Here is a 24,577-nt window from a genome sequence, read left to right as displayed (position 1 = left end):
GTTGGTAGTAACGTTTCTGGCAGGTCAAGTCTAGAGACTGAAACACTAACCAAAAGGAGACATTATGATTATGCCACCGCTAGCGCACTACGTTGCTTGTTGCATAAAATATGACAAATTTATTCATTCGTCTGCACGCCCCCCTCCCCCTTACCGAAACTGCGAAATCATTTCATTTTTCAGAATCATTCCCAGTTAGAAACCCTCAATGATAACGCCATGACAGCCTACTCACCCGACGTCTTAGGCTGCAGAGCCTAATTATGTGCTTGCCGGAGTTAATGAGTTAGAAACTTTATATAATCCAGTTTCTTCATTCACCGCCAGCTGCTGCTCCGAGGTTTCCTAAGTTCACGCAATCTCACTCTCGTTCCCAAGATTTGCACACACTGGTCTGGGTTCGAGAACACAGGCGCTGAAACAAGAGGGGCGGATCGTTTGATGTCTGGACAGGAGGTTGTAGATTGACGACTTTTGATAATAACCAAGGTTTGAAATGATTTCTAACCTCGTTGATACAACGAAAAACTCAGCCATGATTGTTTGTGATATATTTGATATTGTGGTGATTTCTTTAAAGGCAACCTAATCAATATTAGGGCACTGAAAGTCATATATTCAAAATCATTTTTTTTTTCTGATTTCTATCCATAGTAAGTTTAGATAACACTATACCATCACATATCGACCATCATGGAGCAAAAATGTGATGTCGTTGTGTGGTGGGAACTCATTGAAAATCTGAGCACTTGGAGGCCAGCCATCATTTCAAATCTTCCGAACATGCACGATTCTGACCGATAAGTCCCGAACGCATCCGAAGAAATAATCACGTGGTCATGGCTCAATGTCCTTCTCAGCCCATTTAAGGCCTGTGACACCCGGGGGTTGGCTAGGTTAGCAGTTATTTGCACGTAACTTTTGATGTATCTATCTATTTTCAAAAAAAATTGGCCAGATGATGGAAATAACAAATATTTAGAATATCAAAACAAGAAAATTTTCAATCTCATATATTTTTGGGTTAAAAACAAAGATTTTGGTAAATAAATACTGCTGTTCATTGATCTGTGAATTCTCCGGCGGGGGCAGTGACTTTAATCTTGATTTTTTACGACATAGGAGATAATAAGTATTGAAATTAATCTGTCCAAGGCTATTTTGTCTAATTTGACGATATCGTGTTTTATTCGGGGCCAAAACATTAAAAACAGTGATTTTTTTTCTAATTTTCCCTCAAAAATTGCTCTTGCTAAAATATGATAATTCTAAGGTCAAATAGCCTTGGATGATATTTTTCAGCAAGGTATAATACTAACAGATTCATAGGTTTTTCTAGGAATCATGTGATTTTGACCGGGGAAATAGCATTTAAAGCTGACATACTACGGGGATTTAAGCTGATGTGTAAATTCCCCGCCGTTTTCGCGCCATACCACACCCCGGGGGGCCGTTCGAACGTTCGAACATGTTCGGCCGGTACCATTTTGCAGCTTCCACGGGGGTCCCTTTTTGTTAATAGCCTCTACCTATGTCAATATTTGATAGATATTTGATCAATACCTGTACTGTTATTATTCATAAGTCCCGCCCAAAGTAGTTAGTATGCCAAATATTTAGTAAATTCCTGTTTTTGCAATATAACGTTACATTGTACCCGATTTGGCCATTCTGAAAACGTCTTGGCCTCGCCAGGTTACCTGCGGTCACTGAGCGGTTCGAAATTCATGTTCGACAGAAATTGTCACAGGCCTTAAATTGCCTGAGTTGGACATTGTGACGTCACGCTGCCGGAACTTACCGAAAATTGTCGACAGAAAACAGTTACGGCTAGATTCTGGGCTGATTTTTGGGGGAACCCAATAAATAAGATACTCCTTTTGTGGCTTGCTTCTGTGCTAGCCCAAAGTCTGAAATAATATTAATGATGCAGATGTGCTAATATGGGGAAGCAAATGTCAATTTCAACCTCACAAAACAGAATTGTTTTTCCCAGAATATTTCAAGTTTTACCCCCTGAAATCGCTTAGGGCACCTTTAATAGCTGCACAAAACACCCTTTCGAATCACGTAACAAAACCCGAAAGCCACTTCAAGGTTAGCTATAGGGCTTCTGTAGTGAATAGGACTACCAAAATCAGCTCAATCCATGCAGACTTCGGCTGATTCTTGTTACAATGTTAGTAATGCTTTGTTAACAACGTTATAAGGGCTAAATCGCTGTAGTACTGAAGCAGCATCTCTTCTCCTTTAATAGTTAGAAACATCACGTTCGAGACAATGACGTGAAACTTTTATGGACACAGGTACTCAGGTAGACACCAAGGACATCTTATATATCCTACATAATGTCCTTGCAGACACAAGCACTGACAGGCACAGACACAAACACACACACGCAGACGGATCCGGAGTCTGCAACGGAGGCTTGCGCTTCCCCTGTGAGGACTTTTATCCAGTATTGTAGGATCTTTTAGATGTACAGGATTTCCAGAACTGTACTAGCCTGAGTACCATCCTCTGTAGTGACCGCTGGCTCAATGCCTTTCTTTTCACTCGCTAAACCCCGTGGTTAGCAAGCGAAAAGCATTGAGCCAGCGGTCACTGGCAGATCTAACGGTTGCAAAGACTGTTTCCAACTGGCAAAAGGCGTTTTTATTGCAACCAGGCTTGTTTTGACGTATATTACTTTTTTTATTAGGCGTTTTGTCCGGCTTTCTGCTTTGTCCCGTTTTCTTTATGTCGCCAAGCCAAAGAAAATTGGAAAAAATAGAAAGTCCGATAAAACGCCTAAAAGACGTTAAAACAAGCCAGGCCGGGCTGGCCGAGCCTCAGCTTGGAGAGTACATTGTCCCTAAGTCTATTTGTTACGGCTGTAAATTCAACCATCAAACCAGAGGACCGGGATGGGGGTAATAAATTTGGGTTGAACTTTTCCACTGACTGGTAGTCCTGGCGCGGGCTAACTCGCCCCAGATTGTTGAATCGTGAAGCTGAAACTACGCCTAACATCTCTTCAAACGGATCCCGTCGAAGCGTAAGAAAATACCGAAGACCCAATTATTCTCTAAAGAAATGTTCTTCTTGAAGCTCAACCGGCGGCAAACTACTATTCGGATCGGAGTCACTTCCTTGTCATAATGAAGAACTTGGCGTTGTGCGCCCGGCGGTGGCTCGACTGGAATTCAATTTGAGCTCGTTTGATCCCTATAAACTTACGAAGTTAGATTTAGCCGGGGGTGGGGTGGGGATGTCTACCGCCTATGACTGTGCTGCCCAATTACACAAGTTACCCTCCAGAGTTCCAGAAGCCAGTCTACATCTCAGTTTGTGCGCCCGGATTTGAAGGTGGAATTCGCCGCCGTGACAGCGTTAGAAATTCTTCTCGTGCAAATATTCCAAATAAATCGGCAGTGCGACAGGGAAGCTTTCAAAATTCTTGAATGTTGGGTAGCATGATCATAAAGTTTTTGACACAAAACTCTAATAGCGTGCAGAAAACAAATATCACAATTAAAACAAACAATCATAAACAAATTGTTAACGCTGATTTTGTGATATGACAGAGCCAAATGTAGACCAATGATTCACATCGGTAGATAATAAATTGCGTACGGGGAAGTTCTATATTTTCTTTCCCCATCGCGATTAGGGATGGTCCAAGATCTGTGTCTTCCACTTTAAAAGAAGTCCGCTGAGGAGAAAGAAACTGTTTTGCCCAAAACACGACCACAGAGGAAAAGTGGTGTATCATTTATCTTAACCACCCAAGTTTACAACACCCCTCCCAACACTGAACTACCTCTGACCATTGTCATCTTCATTGTATCTCTGAGTCTGACTGGGACGGTGTCTGTGGACCCTCGTTCTTTGATCGCCCATAAGTTGCCATGACTGTCCTCAAGTTACGATGTTAAATTACTTAAAATTTCATTTCAAATTAGTCTGCTCTTTCCACATCGTTGTAACGTTATCGTCCGTACTGTTCAAAATTGCTGTTCGGTGTAGTGATCGCCTTAGATTGGTTCCCTTTTATAAATTTCATGATTATTGTTTACCTTTTGCAATTAAGCAAGGACACTCTCATTGGACCGTTTAATAATACATGTACTCGATGGACACGACTGTCAGAAACAAAGCCTTGGGAATTTTACTCCACTGGACAATAATAAAATTTGTTTTGCGCGTGAGACGGAAAAGTATCAGATATCTTTGTTGACCACCTGAAACCATACCTCTATTGTTAGTACCTATCGGGAAGTCGGAATAAAGTCACAATGCTGAGGGTTTTTTTAAACAGTAGAACAATAGCTTGTCTGTTTGACATCCTTTAGTCTGACTGTTCAAAGCACTGCTCCTGCGTATGGCACGTCACGGTGTTATATGGCCGTGAAAAACTTATCTTTTGTGTCATTGGTAATTGAGTGATGGTAGAAAAGGCGTGAGCTTGTATTTCTAGTGTCCAAAGAACACCCCCCCCCCCGATAAGTGTGTTGGGTTCTTTAATCAGTCAACTGCCCACAAGCAAAAGAAACCGCTAAAGAAATGCTCTATTCTCGCTGAAGCTACTTTAGAAGGCCCTAGAAGCGTTGAATCCAGCAAGCAGGGGTTTGTCTTTCAACCCTTCCTGATCTGAACCAACATTTCTCTCATTAGGACAGTTCACTTCACACTTGGGTTGATGACGTCACGCAGCGCCACACGCCGCAAGTAGTCAACTCACATTTCCCTGAGAAAAGTGACATTTTCCCTCAGCTTGGCCAAATGGAGCTGTTTTCGGACGAGATTTGGGACGGTTTGGGCCAACTGTCTGTACAACATCATTCCTAGCGGTCCTGAGGTCCTGTGTGTTTACTTTAGTGGATGACGTCGTGAAGTACACATGCCCTGAGCCGCACGCAAACGCGCAGCCGGGGGAGAGACAGCAGTCCTGCTGTTTGGGCCGCGGTGGGGCTGGTTGTTGACATGTCTAGTCAGTCAGTAACCCAAGAAGCTTTGGAAGAAGGGAGGATGTTCTGAAAAAAAGTGTCGTGCAAACTTGGAAAGGACAGCGCTGGAAAAAATGGCAGATCAGGAAGACAGAGAGGCGGAGGCAGGGTCTGTGTATTTTCAAGATGGCGGTCGAAATGTAAGCAAACGTAGAGCAGCTTTCGCTGCCAAGCCTCATCGCTCCTCAAGTGACGTCTACGCCCTTCTCACGGAGAAGACGGTGAATCTGGAGGAGACGCCGCCGTCTGCTGCCTCGCCCGGTCCCGTTATCTTGCCCCAGGGGAGTAGGGGGATGCCGATGGAGCCGCCGCGACGGCCGGACTCTGGGGGGTTCTCCCCGCAGGGAGGCACTTCAAATAATGGCGAGCAACTTCACAATGTCGTCGGCGGGGGGAGAGGCCGTCTTGGCGCCGAGGTACGCTACGTTCAGGAGCGGAATCGGCAGCGAGAGGAAGTCGAGAGACTGCAGCAGCAGATCTGGGAGGCGGCAGCTGGACTTGAGGCTCATTCTCAAGGTCAGGCCGCCGGCTTAGACCCTCTGGATCCTGAACTACGCCTTGTGTATTATCCCACGCAGACCAACCCACCAGCGAGCGTCCCCCTGTCCCAGAGACGAGAGTGGATGGAGGAGGAGGAACAGGGACGTCTGCAAGGTGTGTACATGCACGGTAGAACGTCTATACCCTACACACACCAGCCTAGCCCTCCCCACCCCTACATAACCACCACTTCTCACGACAACAGAGTCCTGTACCACCAAGTGGAGCCCCCCTCCCCCTACCAAACTCAGGGTCAAGGGGGCATCCCTCAGAGAACTCCAGTCAGTTACGCCGACATTGCTGAAGCCCACTACAAACTGGAGCACCCCCCTCCCTCCATGCCGCAAGTCACCTCAGTTGCCCCAGGGCTTTTCCCCCCACCAAGTTCACAGCCAAGCACGACTTATCATGAAGAAGTTAGGCAGTACCCTCCCATGCCAGGCACAGGAGCGCCTACCAATGTCATGCAACAGCAGGGCTATCGACCAGGTAGGAGGGGGGGCATCGCAGACATGGCGGCATTTTCCATGGCGCAGCAGCCTGAACATCAGAAGTACGGTTACCCCGCTAGCCCGTACGGTTACGATAGCAGGGTCGGGGGCCTTGTTGGGGAACATCTGCAGGCACAGACAAGGAGCTACACTCCGCCGATGGACATTCAAGCAAACATGCAAACAAGGGGCCAACTGATGTCAACAATGGAGCCACAGTACTCCAGATCACTTCCTGTGTCAAGATCTACCCCCATACCTCATCCCTCAGTCTCTCCTAGGGAGAGATATCCACAAGTCGAGCGGCCACAACAACAGTATCTTTCCCCCTACGTGTACAGTAGTACTAGTAGTGCACGCCCTGCTTATGGGGTTTCACTTTCGCCCAAGAAGGCATTTCCACATCTTCCAGTCAGGATGCTTAAACATTCCAAAGTGACGCTTTCTTCCTTCAGTGAACTGAGCAGCCCGGCTAGCTCGCGCTGTAGCAGCCGTCGCTCAAGTTTGGACGGTTCAAAAGACTTTGACTACCAGCTAGGGCTGGAGAGTCAGACCCTATCGTATTCGCCAATGCAAGGGCCACATTCCCTCTCGGCTACTCTCCCTCGAGATTACGGCAAAACTAAGGAGACGCGAGAAACGTCCCAAGAACACGGCTCTAATTCGAGTAGTTCGAGTCACGACTTATCCTGGCTGAAAATGGGAGACAAAATAAACCAGTTGACAAAGCCATTCCAGAGTGAAAGCATACAAGGGAGTATGGAGTCGTTGGCATCTAGCACGTCTGTCTCTAGTGGTAGGACAAACATGGGCACTTGGCAGGACTCACCAACCAAACAACACATGGACCCTCCCACTGTAGCTGTAGAAGTGACAACTTATCTCCCAACCACAAAAAGTACAACTATTGATACTATTGATACGGGAACAGCAAAAAGTGACATTCAGGACGAAGGAATAGTGACAGAAGCAGACATGACAATTTCCCCGCCGACCATGACGCAGCTCTTTCAAAGCTGGGACGCTATCAAACGGGAAGCTAAGACTAGTAAAAGTCCAGAGAGTGAGAGTGTCCCCTTGTTGCAAAGCCAAACATCAGGCACTGTTGTTTGTGTAACGGACAGTGCCACAACACAAACAGAAGCTTTGAGCGCACATTCAGGGGATGTAGGTAGTAAAAACGATGACGGTGCCGGAGGTAGTCTACCAGGGGTGAGGCGTAGACAACGTAAAGGCTCGGCAGCAAATGGCTCGGACGGAAGCGGTAGCAGTTCTGAATCAAACGGTGAAAACAGATCGTTGAGTGACCCAACACCAAACAGAAAACATGCATACACAGAAGATAATTTTGTCATGGATAGCAACTTACTGGGATCACTTAGCTCACATCAACCGGCTGTTGCCGGCTCGAATATTGTGGACAGAGCGACTAGCGTAGAAAGCGACATATCTGCTTGCAGCGACCAAGCTTCGTGGAGTGAACCCGACGATTCTTACAACGTTATCAGTAGCATTATAAACGAACCTGGAGCGTTGGACAAAGCAGAGGAAAAGAATGGCAAGAACAAGAAAAAGTCGCTCAGCGACCCAAGCCCTGCGAAGAATAATGAGTTAACAGGTTTAGTAGACACGATGAACGAAAGTGAGCATTTAGCAACATCCAATAGTGAACCAGTGCTAAGCAAAGACAAAGAGGAAAGAGTCGTGTCTGTGAGAGGAGCGTACAGTTTTGAAGAACAAAGAATGAACAGATTGCTAACAGAAGAGGAGAGAGTACAAGTGATAAATGCTCCGCTCGAAGCTGTGAGAGATGCCACTGTGGAAATGTCTCCGCAGATGATGCGTAGGAAGGCGAAGAGAAGTCGCGGGGAAAATGGACGGAATGGCCACGGAAATGGCGAAGTAGAACACGTTGTGTCGCCAAGTGGAAAGGCCACAGTGAGTATTGGGATTCAGGTGTGCACCGAGGAGGATGGAGATGAGGAGGAAGAACCAGAAGTCGAGGCTGTTGTTGTAGAAAAGGTGGATACGAAGTCAGTGTCCATAGGAGTTCAAAGTTCTGATCTTCCGAAACGACAGAAAAAGAGCAGTACTAGCGATGCTGCATCCCCAGTTAACAATCCCAAGATCGAAACGCCTCATACTGAGGTTATTGCAAGTCCGAAAAAGGAAACGCCGGTGCAACTAAGGAGAACTGGTAGCAAGAAAACAAGCACGAGCGAGCTGAGCATTACAACGAAGGACGCAGGCGTGGTTACGCCCTCGCCAGAAAAAGAGCTGCCTGTTCCAAGCGAAGAAACCCCAACAAGCCCAACGTCTCCCAAGGAGCATGTAAGTTGATACAAAGTTTACATTCTTCTGACACATTCAGTTGATCGGCTCTTAGCTGCCTCTTAGTATTAAACCTGCATGTAGTGCATGTATTATCCAGATGGGCACAGCAGTACTTTTATATAGATGTTTGCATGTCCGTAATGTATGTGAAGGATTTCTTATGATAAGATCTATGTTATGTACAATGCAGAATGACAGGTTATTACATGATATCCATCCCTCAAAACTTAATGTGTCACTCACCACATGCAACTTAGTACAAACCAAAATGTACGTCAAAGGTTTCAAGTATGACAAACCAGCCATTCTTTGAATTTTGTTTTTAGAAACTTGTGAAAATCTGTAAGATATCAAATTCTCTGCAGTCACCTGCAAGTACAAGTGACCCATGGAGTGACAGCTGTTTGCATTGCGGCCAACTAACCTGTGGGCCAGGTTACCTAAACACAACTCAAGAGCACTGAAAGCTTGTTTACTCATTCCGCTGTGTTTTCCACCCCTTTCAATTATAGAGTGTGGGGCTTTCCTGTGTTGTATATACTTAATGATTTCACTTGTTTAGGAGTAGGGTACAAAATGCTCAAACTGTTCTGTTGAGAATACACCTGGACTTTTGATTGCAAAATTGGGTATATTCGTATATCTATGGAAAGCCTGAGGTCTATGGTCTCAGTTTGCTGAGTGGCAGCATTACAAAAACAAAAGCCATTTGTGTCCTCTTATATTAACATGAGTAGCTTCACCAGATCATCTCAAATTCCTTACTTTTGTAGGTAGCAAAATGAGCTTTAGATAATTGATTTCTAATATTGATTTCAAGTAAACCTCTGGATCACTAAATCTGGCCGTGTGCCCATTGGTAGATTAGGAGTACATTTGTGTACTTTGGAACCCAGTTGGATAATATCAGTGTGCACTAAAACAGATTGTCAAACTCCATTTGAAATGTGGGCTTGTATACTGTTTGGCGGAAAAGTATTACCAAATTTGGTCTGGCGCGTGGCATAGTTACGGACAGACTCTTAATAGGCTAGTGTCATTATTCACAATAGAAGTACATTGCCTCTTGCAAATGGCTTGATTGTAGTTTTACAATTGTAATCATTACAAAATATCATATTACAGAGTGTTATAAAGGTACATCATGCCGTACATGTAGATATATGTACATTGTACATGTTATGATGTATGGAATAAATTCTTTTTATTGATCACTTTCAGACAATAGAAATTTTCATTCAAAAATGGTAGTGACTTTGAAAAGACATTTTCTAGATCTCATTCATGTACTTCATGTACTAAATCACTTATCATAAATCATAAAATATGAGTTGAGGCTATGCAAGATTTGTTTTATCTAGTTTCAAAATTTTTTGCAAAATTATTAAAAAATTGGAAAACAATGAAAAACTTTTATTTGTTCATTGTCAAACTTTGTCAATTTTTGTTTAGAAATTTATCAAACATGTAAAACTGACCATCAGTGAAGAAAGTTGTTTACTGACACATCAAAATTGAAATGTTCTTTTTCATACAATGTAGTAGCAAAGGGGACTGTGGACATGGCCTTTGAAAGTCAATGATCTGGCGAAGTTTCACCCAATTACGTTTGACATAAGCATACTTGTACTCTTGGCCTCATATGCATGAGTTCCCAGGCCACAATAACATGTGGTTATCTTTTCATCAGGGCCTGTCAAATGGTGGCAGGTGTCAACAGCCCAGTCTGACCTCACCTACCTTTACCCTGCACTTTACTCCCTGGGGATTACCCAAACTTGCTACTCTCCCACCAACCATGAACTTTACATTGTGGTTCAACTCACCAGGGATAACTACTTGTGTACTAAACTACACAAGAGAATGAAACAACTAAGATATTAAAGCCAGGCAATAACTAATTAGGTTATGTTGGAAGCTCAATTTGAACACCTGCATTTGCACAAACAGTTTTTTTTGTAAGACAAGCCTTTTCTATATAAGATGTACATGTGTTGAGCACATGTTGTTTTACCTGACTGATATGACTTGTACCCTAGGCAGTGATAGGGCTGACTCAGTGATAACCTACTGGTCCAGCCTTGGGCTGATACTTCAATTGTCATGGGATATACTGGGCCCCAAAATACCTTTTTCTGCATACTGGAGAAATGCATTAACTTTGGCAGTGGTTTTATTTCGTGGTAGGAGGGAAAATTATGTTTTCACAATGTTTTAAGTTCAGGTTTGAAACAATTCTGCACCAAAAAACACAAATTTGCGGTAAGAGGTCTCTGCAAAAAAGGTAAAAAATATGAATACAAAAAAAAATCAATGCAAATATTTTATGATCAATAGTACTTTGCTGGTTCAGGTAACAATCACAATAAAATTTTCAACAATGTCTCAGCGTTGGTCTATAAACATTGGTCTATTACCATCAATTTATGGATAGCAGTCTGTTGTAGTAATCTTTGACTCAAAAGAATCTTGATTCTGTCATGGCCAAAATGCCAAAAGATATCAAGAATTAATAACATCTCATCTATCTTTTGTAAGTATATAAGTATCTTAATTTGTTTTCTTGGCATAAGAGGGTGATTTTAGGCTTAAGACCAGCTGGTACTGGGAATTGTGTTATTCTGTGCTATCAGTCCAGGGCTTAATGGTACTCTTTTAATCCCTGTTTCATCTTAGTACATTCACATCTACTGCTTAACTGATTTCAAGCCAAAGGTGATAGACTCTTGGTAGAGTACAATAAGACTCTCAGCTCTATGTAGGCACTCAGATTTATGATAATAATTAGATTAATTACAAAACTACCGAACAAAATCCATGAAACATTTGGTATACCGCCCTTGAGTTAAGTCATGACTCACTTGTCAAGTCATAGCATTTGTTCTTGATGTACCAATTTCAAAGTCAAAAGGCATCAGGAAATGTTGTATCACGTTACTTTAACTCTAACCTCTTAATGTCAGTCACTCAAAATAGTTCTAATAGATCTCGCATGACCCTGGGAAATTAAACCTTGACCCCACTTTGGTCTTCACCTTGGGAATCTAACTGTGGAAACACTCTTAAAAGGTAGTACTGAATGATACTTTGTATTATATTAATCCAACTACTTATACCCTCACAGATGTTTCATATTTACCCTCTCAAGTGTGTTGAACTCAAACCAGTTGAATTTTGAATGACTAGAGGAACAAAAAGTTGTTGCGCAACATGATACGCTTCAGTTCTGAAGTATCATTTCAAGACCAGGTGATTGAAAGAGATGAGTGTATTGCTATGAATGAACCATTCATATCTCATTATGAACTACAAAAATACTATTGACATTTGTAATTTGTGTAAGAAAGCAGTTAAGGCCCCTCCTTTCTAAAGGTCAGCTTGCATTGGTCACTCAAAAAAAGTTGTCAAGAGATTTAGTGGTTTAAATCATGCCATCAGGAAGGCATGCCAGAGAAATCTAAAAGAAACAACATTTGGACCCTGTCCAGTACTGCTGTATATATGGGCAGAACGAGGGTTGGATCCTTTCCCATTACGGTTAGTTGGTGGACCCTGTATCCTGTCCTATGTGCCGTACTGTGGAAGGATAGGATGTCCTGAAATGAAGCACTCTTGTAGTATGTGCAATACACAAGCAAGTGACCCAGAACATTGTTAAAGCCATTTTGCAAAATCGCTCGTTAACACCCCCTTTTCTACTAGAGGCTGTGACCATTAAGTTACTGCGGAGTGACCAAAGATTTAACTGATTGCTCAATGAATTTCAAAGGACAAATTTTTTAATGTTTTGTGTGTTGACTTTTAAATCATACTTTTGCATTTTGCATCATCTTCTAATTATGAAATCAAGGGTCATACAAATCCAATTTTGGTCATTCAGCACTTGGCATCTAGTGGAAAGGTGGCTCCTTAAGAGGACCAACTAATAGCTGGTTTGAACATGTGTAAGTACATGTGACCCTACATGTGTACTACTATGGGTTCAACCTGTGCCCTGTCATGACAATAATCTATCCAGGTCACCAGAGGATTGTTTGGAATTAGATGGCCTATCCCAATGTAAATCAACCAAAAAGCAAGCCTGGATGACATTTTAAAATTCAGTTAATACTTGAAACTTGAGAAATGAGATCCCAAACAAAAACTTGTGTGAAAATGTGGTGAAAACTGATGTGATGAGGTAAAAAATCTCAGGTTTGAATAGAGTAATGCTGAACAGTCAATGGGTTATTAAAAAAATCAAAATGAAAATAGGATCTGAGGGTACATATACACATACACATACACATATACTAGTGATACACATATACAAATACGCTTACAAATACACATACACATGATATAGTGATACACATAGACATACATGTACACATACACATACACAATACGCATACACATACATATACACTTACAAATACACATACGCATACACTTACAAATACACATACATATACAGTTATACACACACACATATTCATACACATGTTTTCCTCCTAGCCTTCTGTCTTGTTTTCATGTTGACATAAACTTTTACTTGAAGTTTAAAATGTCCATGAACGATTTACGCGAGGGAGATAAATTGGTTTGGCTTCACTCTCACAGTCTTACACTCAACTCCCCAACCTGTAAAATGTAGTGAGAGCTATCCCATATGTGCATATGTTCCAAATGTTACAAGTAACTACAAGTAGCTACTATCTCTAGAATTTTAATCCATTGCCAATCCAAACAGAGAGCTCAGTCTACTTTTACTGACAAGGACGAACAGCCCCCATGGAATACTGTTGTGCTTACAGTTACACTAACACACACTGAATTATGGGAACTATGCAAGCAATGACAAAAATGTACACATTTATACACATAGTCGGATGTAGATGATTGCTTCTTATGAAAACTTCAACCTAATGTTGAAAAATACTGTTATGACCTTTGACTTTCAAAGTAAAGGCCTTGTATGTTTGGAACAAAATGAACTTTCTGAAAAGTGAAATTATGTAGTGTACAAAAGTTTGAAACATGGGACAGGATTGTGTTTTATCCAGTATTTCTGGATTAATTGATTTATTTGATAAAGTTAAAAGTATATCAAGAGTTTGATATTCATGATTTTTAGATACAATATTTAAAACTGATTTGCAGCACTCATTTGCCAAATCAAAGCGTTCTTCTTCTGGTGACAGTTTTAGGCCCCTAGCAGCTCCCTTTCAAAGTGCATGTTGATACATGTACTGCAGCGTCTGGATGAAGGATCATGCCCTGATACTGTTATGTAATGCTTTTTCTTAGTTACATAATCACAGTGATAGTGATCGCAGAAACTGTATACGTACCCTTTCAACAAGTGCTAAGAATGATTGAAAAAGTTTCCTTTCTTGACTTATAAAAACATACATGTCGCTTTTTCAAGTTTTCTTTCATTTCAAGATAGCCAAGCTATAATTGAACGCTGATAAACTTTCCTGTTCACTATCTCTAGTCAGCTTTGCCATGACACTCCCCAAGAAATGCTTTCAGGATCAGGATTAAAATTACATGTTCAAAGATAAAGTTTGACATAACAGTACAGCCAAAGTTGAGAAATGACAACACAAGAAATGAACCATTTGCTAGCTAGTTAAGCATCTTAACATGTGCACAAATATAATGTTGGAAATAAGAAATATAATCTATAGGGTGTCACCTGGTGTCTCCACAAGAGATCACAGCCACCATACATAATTGGTTCTTATACCTGTAAAACCATAAGTGAGACCTATAAATCCGCATTTGCATAATGACATGCAAATTTGAACTTGCCTGGTAACTTCCAGGTTTGAACTTTAAGTTAAACCATCAAGCAGCATGGCAGACAATGTTAAACAAATTTACATCATTGTCAAGTGAGGGTAAACACTATGTATCTTGGCCTGTTCCCTAGATGCTTCCTTCAATGAGAAAACCAGAATAGTGGAGTTATTTAGAACATCAAAGGACCATTCAAGCTCCTCAAATGTTTATAAAGCAACACAACTATGAGGCCCAACCAATTAATTTCCCATTGGTATTAAGTTTTCACTATTTACACCACTTGCAGCACTTACTTAGTGAGCCCAGCCACCAGAAAAGTGACTTTGGTAACAACTGTATCCTTCAGTAGTTCAAATGCAACTTATGTCAAATGATTTATCTGCATAGCTGTTCCAGAAATGCTATATTTTTTGTAATGAATGATCAGTTTTAAGTAACTTGAAACTTGATTAATTGCCAATAAGTGCACATTTGGTCCTTTGATACTGTTCGTTAAAGCACGTTAACAAGTACAATCTAACTCTGTACACCCTTATTTGAGAATATACGGTATGAAGACTGCTTCTTGCTGAATTGTCTGTAAACCTGCACCAATTTAGAGCAGTGATGTTGACAGAAGTGGTTCTTGCCTTTGTGGAATATGTTCCTAACAGGTTGCCAAAATGCCTACTTAAAAGCATGCACTCAAAATTCACAAGGCCAAGACCCCTACATGTAGCATGATGATTTTTGCTTACGGAAAGATGAATTTTACTCTGAGACTGGTGATAACTGTTCTTTTGTTGTTTTGTCAATCTATCAAATCTATGTTAGTGGCTTACTAGGCTTTCATATTTTGTCTTTTTTAATGTACAGTATTATTATTATTGTACCCAGCAATTAGTAGTTATGTAATGCATTACAGCGCTGGTCTATTTTCTGTTTTGAAATCACTTGTTGATGGGAATGACAAGCTATTGTACCTGACTGCATACACACCAGTGTCAACCCTTTGTGAAAATTTGTTGGTGCACTCATTTTCATGCTCAATTTCATTCGCTCTTATTTCAGGACATGAGAAAGCATGTGGCGCAGAATCTGCTGGAGACTGAACGTTCGTATGTAGACGGCCTACAAGCATTGATCGAGGTAAGAAAAGACTTGGCTCTGAATTTTGCTATTTGGGACAGATAAGAATTTCAATCACTACAACTCTTCCACAAAATTAGAATAAAGCTGTTTGAATTTTGACTTTTAAAATGAAGGAAATAGCATTTTGCTCGGTTAAGAATTTTTTCAGAATTTCTTTCCTGGACCCCCCTAGAATCTTAAGACTTCTGTGCTCTACATGGACCTTTGCAACTTCAAAGCGCACAACAAATTTAGAGCTGGACAGAGCCCTGCTTGTCGTGCTGTATACTTGGAACAGCAGTTCTTTACCCATGTTTTCTATCAAGTCAAGTGTAAAGATTGACTTTGACACTCACAGTACAAACAAGTTAGCTGTCAGTTGTAAAAAATACAATCCGGACTGTTAGACTGTTAGGGGCCTTCCTTTTCAATCTTAAGGCAAATTGTTTACCTAAAGTCATAATCTGGGTCACCTGTGATAGGTGTGGGGCTGTCTCAAGTGTTTATCAGCTCATCAACATAAACTGAAGGAGATCTTACTTATGTCTTATGTAACTGTAAGATGCAAGGGGGTAGAATGTAAGATACAGAGAGGTGTAATTTATTTCTTTGGCACCCTGCCTTCTGTTGTAGACACAGATTGCTGCAGGCAAGTCTTGTGTTGTTTGTTATGTAACCTCACGTTATGCAACCAGACATTATCTTACAGGTACAGGATTAGAAGACATGTTTTGGGGTAAACAAGATTTTTGAAGATAGTTTTGTATCACAAAAACATAAGCACATTAATTTCAAGATCATACCAAGTCACAAACAATAACTGAATAAGACAATCATTCTAGCTGGATACAATAATATTGGCAACAACAACAACAATCATTGACAATAAACAACGACTACAAGTGCTAAAGGGTCATACCAACAATTCGCATTTGCGGGGGACATAGGATGTAGAATTTAGTTCACACCCCCTCAGAATTGTGGTACTGCCCCTAAGTACCTACTAGTTGATAAAACCAAGACAGTGAAAGGTCATTGACAGATAAGAAACCTGCTCCAATTTACAAGGAGTCTTTTGAGAAAAACATTTGTAGATTCTTAAGTCAGGGAAAATATTTGAGCACGGAACCAACCTTATGATAAATTTTTCTTGTTTTTGGATTAGAACTGTGATTTTTATCTTTAATTAAGTGAGAAGTTGGGTTGGTTACTTAAGGTAGAAAGTAAAGTGCTTATCAGCAAGTTTTATGAGGACAGAGTACATTCTTGCCTGCCAGCCTGTAGTTTTCGGCGGGAACAGTGCCACCTAAAGTACGTCAGCAGTCCAACTATTTTAACAACGTTGTTCCCCCAAACTCTCCACAAACAGCAAAAAAGATCATCTCATGTTGGGAACACGTTTTGTGTTATGCTACATAATGTGACTGATCAATATATTGTAGACATTTTTGAAAATTATTTTTTTGGTGCCATTGTAATATTCATTGTCTTATCGGTGACACAAATCTCAAAAGCTTAGCTTTAGATATGTTTTGATTACCTCAGTCTGTAGAACAAAGGATTGCTTTTGGTTTGTGTGTTTGTTTGTCCTGATGCGTGTTCGTAGTTATTGACGTATTGCAGAGTGGCAGGATGCGAAGTGAAAAATGGTGTTACTGGAGATTTGCAGTATTGGAAGGCAGTTTTGGCCTGCGTCAAGAGTTGGCGCCACAGGCTTGGGCAGGGTCTTGCCTTCCCAGGTCCCTCGGGAAGGCATGGACAGAATTAGCGATTCAAACAGTAATGAATCAAACAAGAAATTCACAAAAACCCCTTAAAATATTTCTTAGAGGTATGGGATCTTTGATTTCTTTTTTCTTATATGTAGCTAGAAAAAGTAGTTTTCTGGCTCTAGTTTTCGAAGAGGTTCAAAAAGCACATTATTTTGTATTTTAAAGATCTGTGTGGTTGTATACAGATGTGGAAATTAGCATTTTTGTCATATGTCAGAATTGATGAATTGTGCACTCAACTCAGTTGTACACCTGTCCATGCTGTCATTTGCACTTCAGGAGTTAAAAGTAAACATGTCACAGATTGCCCCCAATTAGATGCTATAACAGAACCTACATTCCAACCTTCAGTGTACACATGCTCCCAGGGCATCCAGCCAGAAATATAGCAACAATTATAAACGAATGGGTAAAAGTCTGGCATGCAAAAGTGTTGACTATCGCTCATGATTTACTGTAGAATTAGAAACTGTTGTTTTGGCAAAGTCAGCATTTTTGTCATAAGAAGCTAGAATTAATCCTTAGCTAGTAAACAGAAATGTGGACGCAAATGAGCTCAGCAAAGCAACCACATTGTTTTAGTAAAATGAAGTCCTACAAATAAGATTGATTCACAGTTGCTGACATTAATTCTTACTAATTCAAGTAACTAGATTATGGAAAAAAATTATGATGTCTGTAGTAGATCTAGATGCAGTAACACTGGACCAAAGATCAGTATTTCTTTCTTATCATATACATGTGTTATGGTCAGAAAAGGTCAACCAAGTATGGTTTCCTACAAGTATTAAATGTTACCTTTTGGTTTTAGACATGCATTATTACAATTTGGACAACAAGAGATGTTTGATTATGACATCAACTGGTTAATACATATTGGCCTCACAGAAAAGCTACTTGGTCCCGCTTTTCAATAGCACACTTTGTTGTAGTTCGGAAACAATTTGTCATCACTCTCTCTGTTCCATGGCATTTGTGACCCACCCAGGAGGGGAGAAATCTATAAGGAGACAGGAACGGTAGAATTACTGAAGAAAAGCAAAAAATTGATTTAATTGGCTAGGAAGTTCATGTGCAGAAAATTGCCAACGATGCCGTTTTGCAAGCACTTTATTTGAAATGACGTTTTTACTGGGAAGCTATGTGGGACGTGATGACATGTATGGACCACAAGCTTCTGCGAGTGATGACATGTACATACCACACGTAAATCTTACCTTCACCTTCTCTCTGGGGGAGGGGGACGCATCTGAACATCTAGAGGAAGCCATGTCATAACAAGTTACTCTCTGGCATGTTTGACCAATTGCTGGCATCACGTATCCACAAGTGATTGGTCATTATTGATCCTGAACAAGGCGACAGTTGATCCTGTGTATACCTTAGTGTTGGAAGAAAGTTTAGCATTGTATTATGATTACTACCAACACAGATGAGCTTCCATTATGAGTTACTCTCCACTCAAGAATTTTTAAGGAAATCTCTTCAAAGTCCTTACTCACTTCCAGATCTGTTAATGACAATGTTGTTCTTGAAAATTGCAGGGGTACCTGAAGCCGCTGAAGAGGCCGGAAAATGCGGGAATCTGCGAGTCGGAGCTGGTGGACAAGATCTTCTACCAGATTCCGGAGATCCTGGAGCACCATCAGCACTTCCTGGAGCAGATCACCAACCGCACAGGCTCATGGCACCCCAGGCAGAAGATAGGAGACATCATCGTTAACACGGTATGCGTCATTTCCTGCTAATTACAAAATACATGGCTGGATGCCAAAATACTGAAAGAATTGAGTGGGAGGCCCAGATTCTTCCTAATTAAACACAGTAGACTATAGCTACATGTAACTTGTGGAGTCACTGTGAATTTGACTTCAAGTAATCTATTAAAGCTTGTCTATCTACAAACGTCATCAGTCCTTTCTAATATCATGTGAGACTGATATTTTGAGTTTGTACTTATGTTCAGTTCACCAAAGACTTGTTGGTGGAGTCGTACAGGGCGTACATCAACAACTTCTTGACAGCAAAGGCAGCCGTACGGATGGCCGAGCAGGCCAAACCTGTCTTCAGCAAGTTCTTAGAGGTGAGATTTAGTAGCAAAGTTTGAGCCTTTCTTTAGCTTGAGAACAATTCAAAGCAAATGTATTGAAAATGTCATATGGAGTTGATAATGTTGTGCTATTACTTTGTGCAGTGAATCTTTGTTTAAGAGACTTTTTGGGAAAAAAGACCAAATAGTGTAATTCTATGTAGATTAGACGAAGGAGGAAGGACTACTAAGTCTTGAATATGATAACGGAATTTCTGTTGCCAATATAAATTTGTCCTCCTTTTCCTTTTGAATAAGTTGTGCAGATACTATGCCCCCAAACTGCGTATTGCACATCTTGTTAATAGCAAATCTCTTTTTGCAGTGACAAAGTTCTCTATTGTTCTAACTCTTAAGTGTGAAGATTAAAAGTAAATCATTGAATCTGTTCCAGCAATGTGTTCGTGAGAACAAGGAGAAGCAGGGCTTGGCTGACCTGATGATCAAACCTGTGCAGAGGATCCCTCGCTACGAGCTGCTTATAAAGGTACAGGACTCCAACAAACCACTACCTCAGTGTCAAACTTACAACCAATACAGCTTGTTGAAAAAAAAGAAGAATAGATCTACCAGGAAGGCATTTTACAAACAAATACAAAGCAGTGATTTGAGGGAGGGGTAATGTTTTAACTGTTGATTTGTTATCATAAGGTGAGGTGAAATTTGAAATCTGGAAAAAAAACAGCACTTAATTTTCTTTCCTAAGATATAAGTATTGATGCTTGTTACAGTTTATGGAACAGTAACAGTTCTGCATTTGAGTCTGTGGTCCGAGATAATTGTACAGCCAGGTACATTAGTGACACCTAGCACTCCATGAAAAAAGTGCAGGTAGTTAAACTGGAATATTGCAGCCAGAAAAAAAATGGGTCTAGTGTTCAGGTGTAGTTGCCCACATTTCTGTACTATTAACAAGATTATTTTGTTTCCCAAGTTCGTGCCTTAACCCTCCAACTCACCACCTAACTTGTCCTGAGACTTGTATAACCCTTCCAACTCCCTGTGCAGTAGACACATTTGTAGGTCCACCCACCGTAGTTGCTAATGAATGTTCCCCTTCAGGTCTTCCCCTAGGAATACCAAATGTTTGGGTAAGCTAACAGTTACTACATGCTTATCCTGTCTCCCTCAACAAACATAACACAGTACACTGGCCTTAATTCCTCTAACTTCCTTTGTGCAAAATTGATTTAGATTGTGAATGTAGTATTTTACACAGGTGTGAATTTTAGCAGGTAAGGATTTCTTGATAACTGTTTCTGACATGTCATGTTGATACAGGTGAGATTTGTACAGTTAACCTTTATAAGAATCCTAAAGACTATTTGTACTTGTACGTTGTAACAGTGATAGTGTCCTAAAATTTATAATCTCTACATAAAGAGACATCCCACCACCTGAAAGGTCATCTGTGTTGCTACATGAACATTGTCGCAAACTAAAATGACAGGCAACAAAATTTGCACTGTTCTCTATAGCATCTCTTTGAAGCCTATACATTCAAAACTGGAAGGCTGTAGGGAATTATTGGCATGAAATTTCAGGATAGTATTCATTCCTGTGAAAGGGTATAGAGATGGCCAAAATTCATACCAACCTGATTGCACATGCTCATGATCAACTGATACAGAAAATACTCATCAGGAAAAAATGCTAATGTTGTCTATGTGCTGCAAGACATGTCGCACCTTAGTTTTTCTTCTTCAGAATAGTTGTGTTTGACAGTTGAGTTTGTAACAGGGTTTTCTACATCATACATTGAGATGACACTACAACATGTACATCAAACATTGTAATGACACTACATCATAGCTTGAAAAGAAACTGTTTCAAACATTGAAATGACACTACGCCATACATTGAAATGACACTACATCATACATTGAAATGACAGTACGCCATACATTGAAAAGTAACTGCGTCAAACATTGAAATGACACTACGTCATACACTGAAATGGCACTATGTCATAGGTTGAAATGACAAGATAATTTATCCTTTCAGGACCTGCTGAAGCACACCCCCGAGGACCACCCCGACTACAGCAGCCTGCGGCTGGCGCAGGAGGAGATCCGTACGCTGGCGGAGAGGATGAACCGTGGGGAGCAAGAGGTGGAGGAGATGGAGAGACACATGCAGCTGCTCCGGGAGCTGGAGGCGCTCATCGAGGGGGTGGGGGAGGTGGGTGCTTCTTACATGTTCTGTTACAGCAGAGCTTTCTTTTTATTAGAAAGTCGTAGTGTCATAGTGTAGTATCAGTTGTGGGGGCTCTGGTAATTTCGGGAAGCTTCGAATACGCTGCATGGAATGTCAAAAGGCTTGAAAATGACATTTGTATGTCTATAGATTTTCCCACTCTGAATGTCTAGTGACCACAGAAAGCAAAAAATGCTTTTCCACAGCAGATTCTAAAGTAGGAAACTTGGATGTCATAGTGCCTTTGATAAGTTAACATCTACTCTCATTGTTATAATACAAACTCCTCTACCAATGTATGTCAAAGACAACAACTGCAATGTGACTTGTTCATCATTTCAGCTTGTTGCAACCCATCGGAGATTCATCCACCAAGATATAATATATGAAATGGTAAGCCTTTAATTTTTTCATATTCAATATGTTCTGTTGATTATTTGAAGATCAATCAGACTGCATACTGATTACGTGACAAAAGCACTACTCTTTGTTTGAAACAAGGAAATGGATGGAAGCAAAAGGAACATAACAACCAGAAAGTTTGATGGATGTTATTCTTCTGTCGTGGCATCGTTTCAGTCATAGATATTGGACTACAATAATTGTTACTTTTGTTATATGTCACAGCAAAAAGGTCAGCCAGGTTCCAAGAAGGAGAGGAGTCTGTTCCTTTTCTCCGACCTGCTCATCTGTACGACCTACAAGAGGAGGACTGGGTCTCTGAGGAGGAGCTCTATGAACCTGTAAGTAAGAGAGCTGTCTACCAAAGACATTGCCCTACAGTAAAAATATTACAGTATTTCAATCAGCTGTATTTATTAAAGCAGCCTAGAAATATGCATATTCAAAACTTAAAAATGTATTAGAACTGAAGTCATTTTGTTTTCCGTAACAATTTACTGAAGCTTCATTTTTTATGCAAGTAATATTTTGAACTGCAAAGCATTCAACCTTTAAATTTGGTGTGCCAATGCCAATGCCAATCTCAAAAATCACTGTTTTGTTGATAATTTTTCATGCTAAAAAGCATTACAATGCTGTGTTGGAAATTATAATTTCTGTATTTTTGATCCTATGATATATTTCTGCCCAGGTTTTCCATGAGCAGTAACATTGACGCTGCCAGCAAGTATAAGGTTCTGTGGAAACTATCCTTGGACCAAATAGAGGTCATCAAAGGTAATGTCGTATGTTCTGTTTGCATTTAACCCTTAAGGATATGCAAGGGCTTTGACTTTTTAACAGAACTTGATTATGTCACTACAATCAAACAAACCTAGATTTTGCCGTGGTTTGTCAAATGCATTATTAGGATAGCTGTATTGTGAATGAATTTACATGTACCTATAGATGTTCTAAGTTTTTGTCAATAGCCTTTGATACAATGCCTTCAAGTGTGCCAAATTTCAATAATATTCCTCTATATAGCAACATGTTACATGTATCAGTAAGACTGACTAAAGAGTAAAAGGACGATTATTTGTTTGGTGTTTTTCATGCCTTCATTTGTTCCTTCCCTCCCTCCCAGGGGAGGCAGTTGGCAGCAGTCGTGTGAACCTGGAACACAGTATACAGAAGTTAGAGGAGGACCTGTCAGCTTTCAGGGAGATGGTCAACATGGCCGACTCTCTCAACTCACCCCACCAGGTCAGCCAGTTCTCTCTTTTAGGCAACATCAGTGTAGTTTGCTGGTTCTTACAATTAAGGATAATGATGCTGAAATGGAAAATCTATATGAAACAGTTGGCAGGGAAAGTCTGCACCTTGACACACTTTTTTATGGTGTGAATGTAGTTTTTCTCACAGCTCTGTTTTTATCGTTACCTTTTACTGAGTTTTATTGAGTTTTTACTTGTCTATGGACAAATGAATAGGTGTGGTCTTACTATGATTTTGCCCAGCGTTTAACCAAATGAAACCAACTGTTCTTGGACTTTGATGATGAAAAGAAAATGCATGATGATTTTGTTTTTTCTTAGCCCCTGACAGAACTTCTGCATGACCTGCTGGAAGTGGCAGAGAAACAGCTGCAGGAGAAGCAGGCCTTACAGCTGACCATGAAGACACATGCCAACACTAAGCTGGAACTCACCACCTCCTCACTGTAAGTTCATAATGCACTGCTCTGTACACTTGCCCCACCTAGTTGTTCATAAAGGGACTGCACCATAAGCAGACAAAGTTTTTTCTAATGTATTTAACGTTATAGTTTTGTCACTTGACAGTCATTTGGAGACACCATGTAAATCTTTGACCAAGTAGACAGGTGCTCCCTAGTGGGTCACAAAGGGATTGCACCATAAACTATTTTTCAGATTCTGGTTCATTTTGTGTATGCTTGTGTACCTTAGCTAACCTTTGTCGTGGTCATTCATTCACAGTGAAGGCATGGAGAACTTCATCTATATCTTTGGCACTCCTGAGGCAAAGTCATCATGGGAGACTGCATTTACTGATGCAAAGCAGAAGCTAGGTAAGTTACAGCCTGCAACATTCAACACGAAAATAAATTTATTAAGAATAATGGTTGAATTCACTTTCTTTTTTGGTGTAGCATGCGTCAGTAGAGCTGTTAAATGGGTCATTAATTTATTGCTGCATTGTGGTGGAAAATGTTCATGAGTTTACAATAACAACCTGGAATATTCAACATTTTGATAATCTTTATTTGACAGCTTCCTCCAAACAGTGCTGGGACCCTGTCTTCCTGAAGCCTATTCCCATTATGAAGACACGCAGCGGTATGCAGGTAGGCAGTGTACAGATTTTCTGCTACATTATTCTATTTTCATGTCATCCTTCTGTAAAATCAGTCATTAGGGGTTTGCATATTTAGAAAATTGTGGTATCCAAATATTGCATTCAGGTCTTTATAGAACTTTTCAAAAGATTAGCTGGTCAGAAAAGTGTCATTGAGATCTGGAGTAACAAAGACTGATGGTGCATGTATGATATGATATGATTTGTGATTTATGATCTACCTCTCTTCTAACAAAAGCCCTGTTTGTTTGTGCAGTTTTCCTGTGCATCTCCGAGCCTGAGCAGTGTGAAAGGGAGTAACCGGTTTGTGTGGATCTGTAACAGTGATGGTTATGTGGGACAGGTAAGACTACCTTTCTACAAATATTTAACATCTCACCTGTATCTCATTCCACTGTCTTTCAAATGCATTTGTTCTGTTTCTTGAGCATTTCATGTATGGTTTTCATTTTCAAAGTGTTTATCTTGTCACTAGTTCTCAGATTCTCAACTGTCATGTAACTTCAA

General features: G+C 40.6%; 2 protein-coding genes across 3 annotated transcripts in view; one reads left to right on the top strand and one right to left on the bottom strand.

Moving 5' to 3' along the window:
- LOC136437427 (activating signal cointegrator 1 complex subunit 3-like) overlaps window positions 1-388 on the bottom strand; it is a 50,128-nt gene extending 49,740 nt beyond the window's left edge. The window contains exon 1 of the mRNA XM_066432038.1: window positions 236-388. The gene's annotated coding sequence lies outside the window, so the exon portion shown is untranslated. The remainder of the gene's footprint in view (window positions 1-235) is intronic.
- A 4,310-nt stretch (window positions 389-4,698) lies between these two features.
- Window positions 4,699-24,577, top strand: part of LOC136437362 (rho guanine nucleotide exchange factor 17-like) — a 26,869-nt gene continuing 6,990 nt past the window's right edge. The window contains exons 1-14 of one of the 2 annotated variants that reach the window (XM_066431926.1): window positions 4,699-8,350; window positions 15,194-15,271; window positions 18,570-18,752; window positions 18,992-19,108; window positions 19,509-19,601; window positions 21,119-21,295; window positions 21,653-21,703; window positions 21,938-22,053; window positions 22,404-22,489; window positions 22,839-22,957; window positions 23,290-23,414; window positions 23,692-23,783; window positions 23,986-24,059; window positions 24,327-24,413. In XM_066431926.1, the coding sequence (XP_066288023.1) occupies window positions 5,063-8,350; window positions 15,194-15,271; window positions 18,570-18,752; window positions 18,992-19,108; window positions 19,509-19,601; window positions 21,119-21,295; window positions 21,653-21,703; window positions 21,938-22,053; window positions 22,404-22,489; window positions 22,839-22,957; window positions 23,290-23,414; window positions 23,692-23,783; window positions 23,986-24,059; window positions 24,327-24,413 (4,686 nt within the window). In that variant the 5' untranslated portion in view covers window positions 4,699-5,062. The remainder of the gene's footprint in view (window positions 8,351-15,193; window positions 15,272-18,569; window positions 18,753-18,991; window positions 19,109-19,508; window positions 19,602-21,118; window positions 21,296-21,652; window positions 21,704-21,937; window positions 22,054-22,403; window positions 22,490-22,838; window positions 22,958-23,289; window positions 23,415-23,691; window positions 23,784-23,985; window positions 24,060-24,326; window positions 24,414-24,577) is intronic. The other variant, XM_066431925.1, reaches the window with a different exon arrangement.

Source organism: Branchiostoma lanceolatum, chromosome 6 (genome assembly GCF_035083965.1).
Source record: "Branchiostoma lanceolatum isolate klBraLanc5 chromosome 6, klBraLanc5.hap2, whole genome shotgun sequence".
Classification (NCBI taxonomy): Eukaryota; Metazoa; Chordata; class Leptocardii; order Amphioxiformes; family Branchiostomatidae; genus Branchiostoma; species Branchiostoma lanceolatum.
Note: the sequence above shows the minus strand (reverse complement) of the source record. Positions and strands in the feature narration are given on the sequence as shown.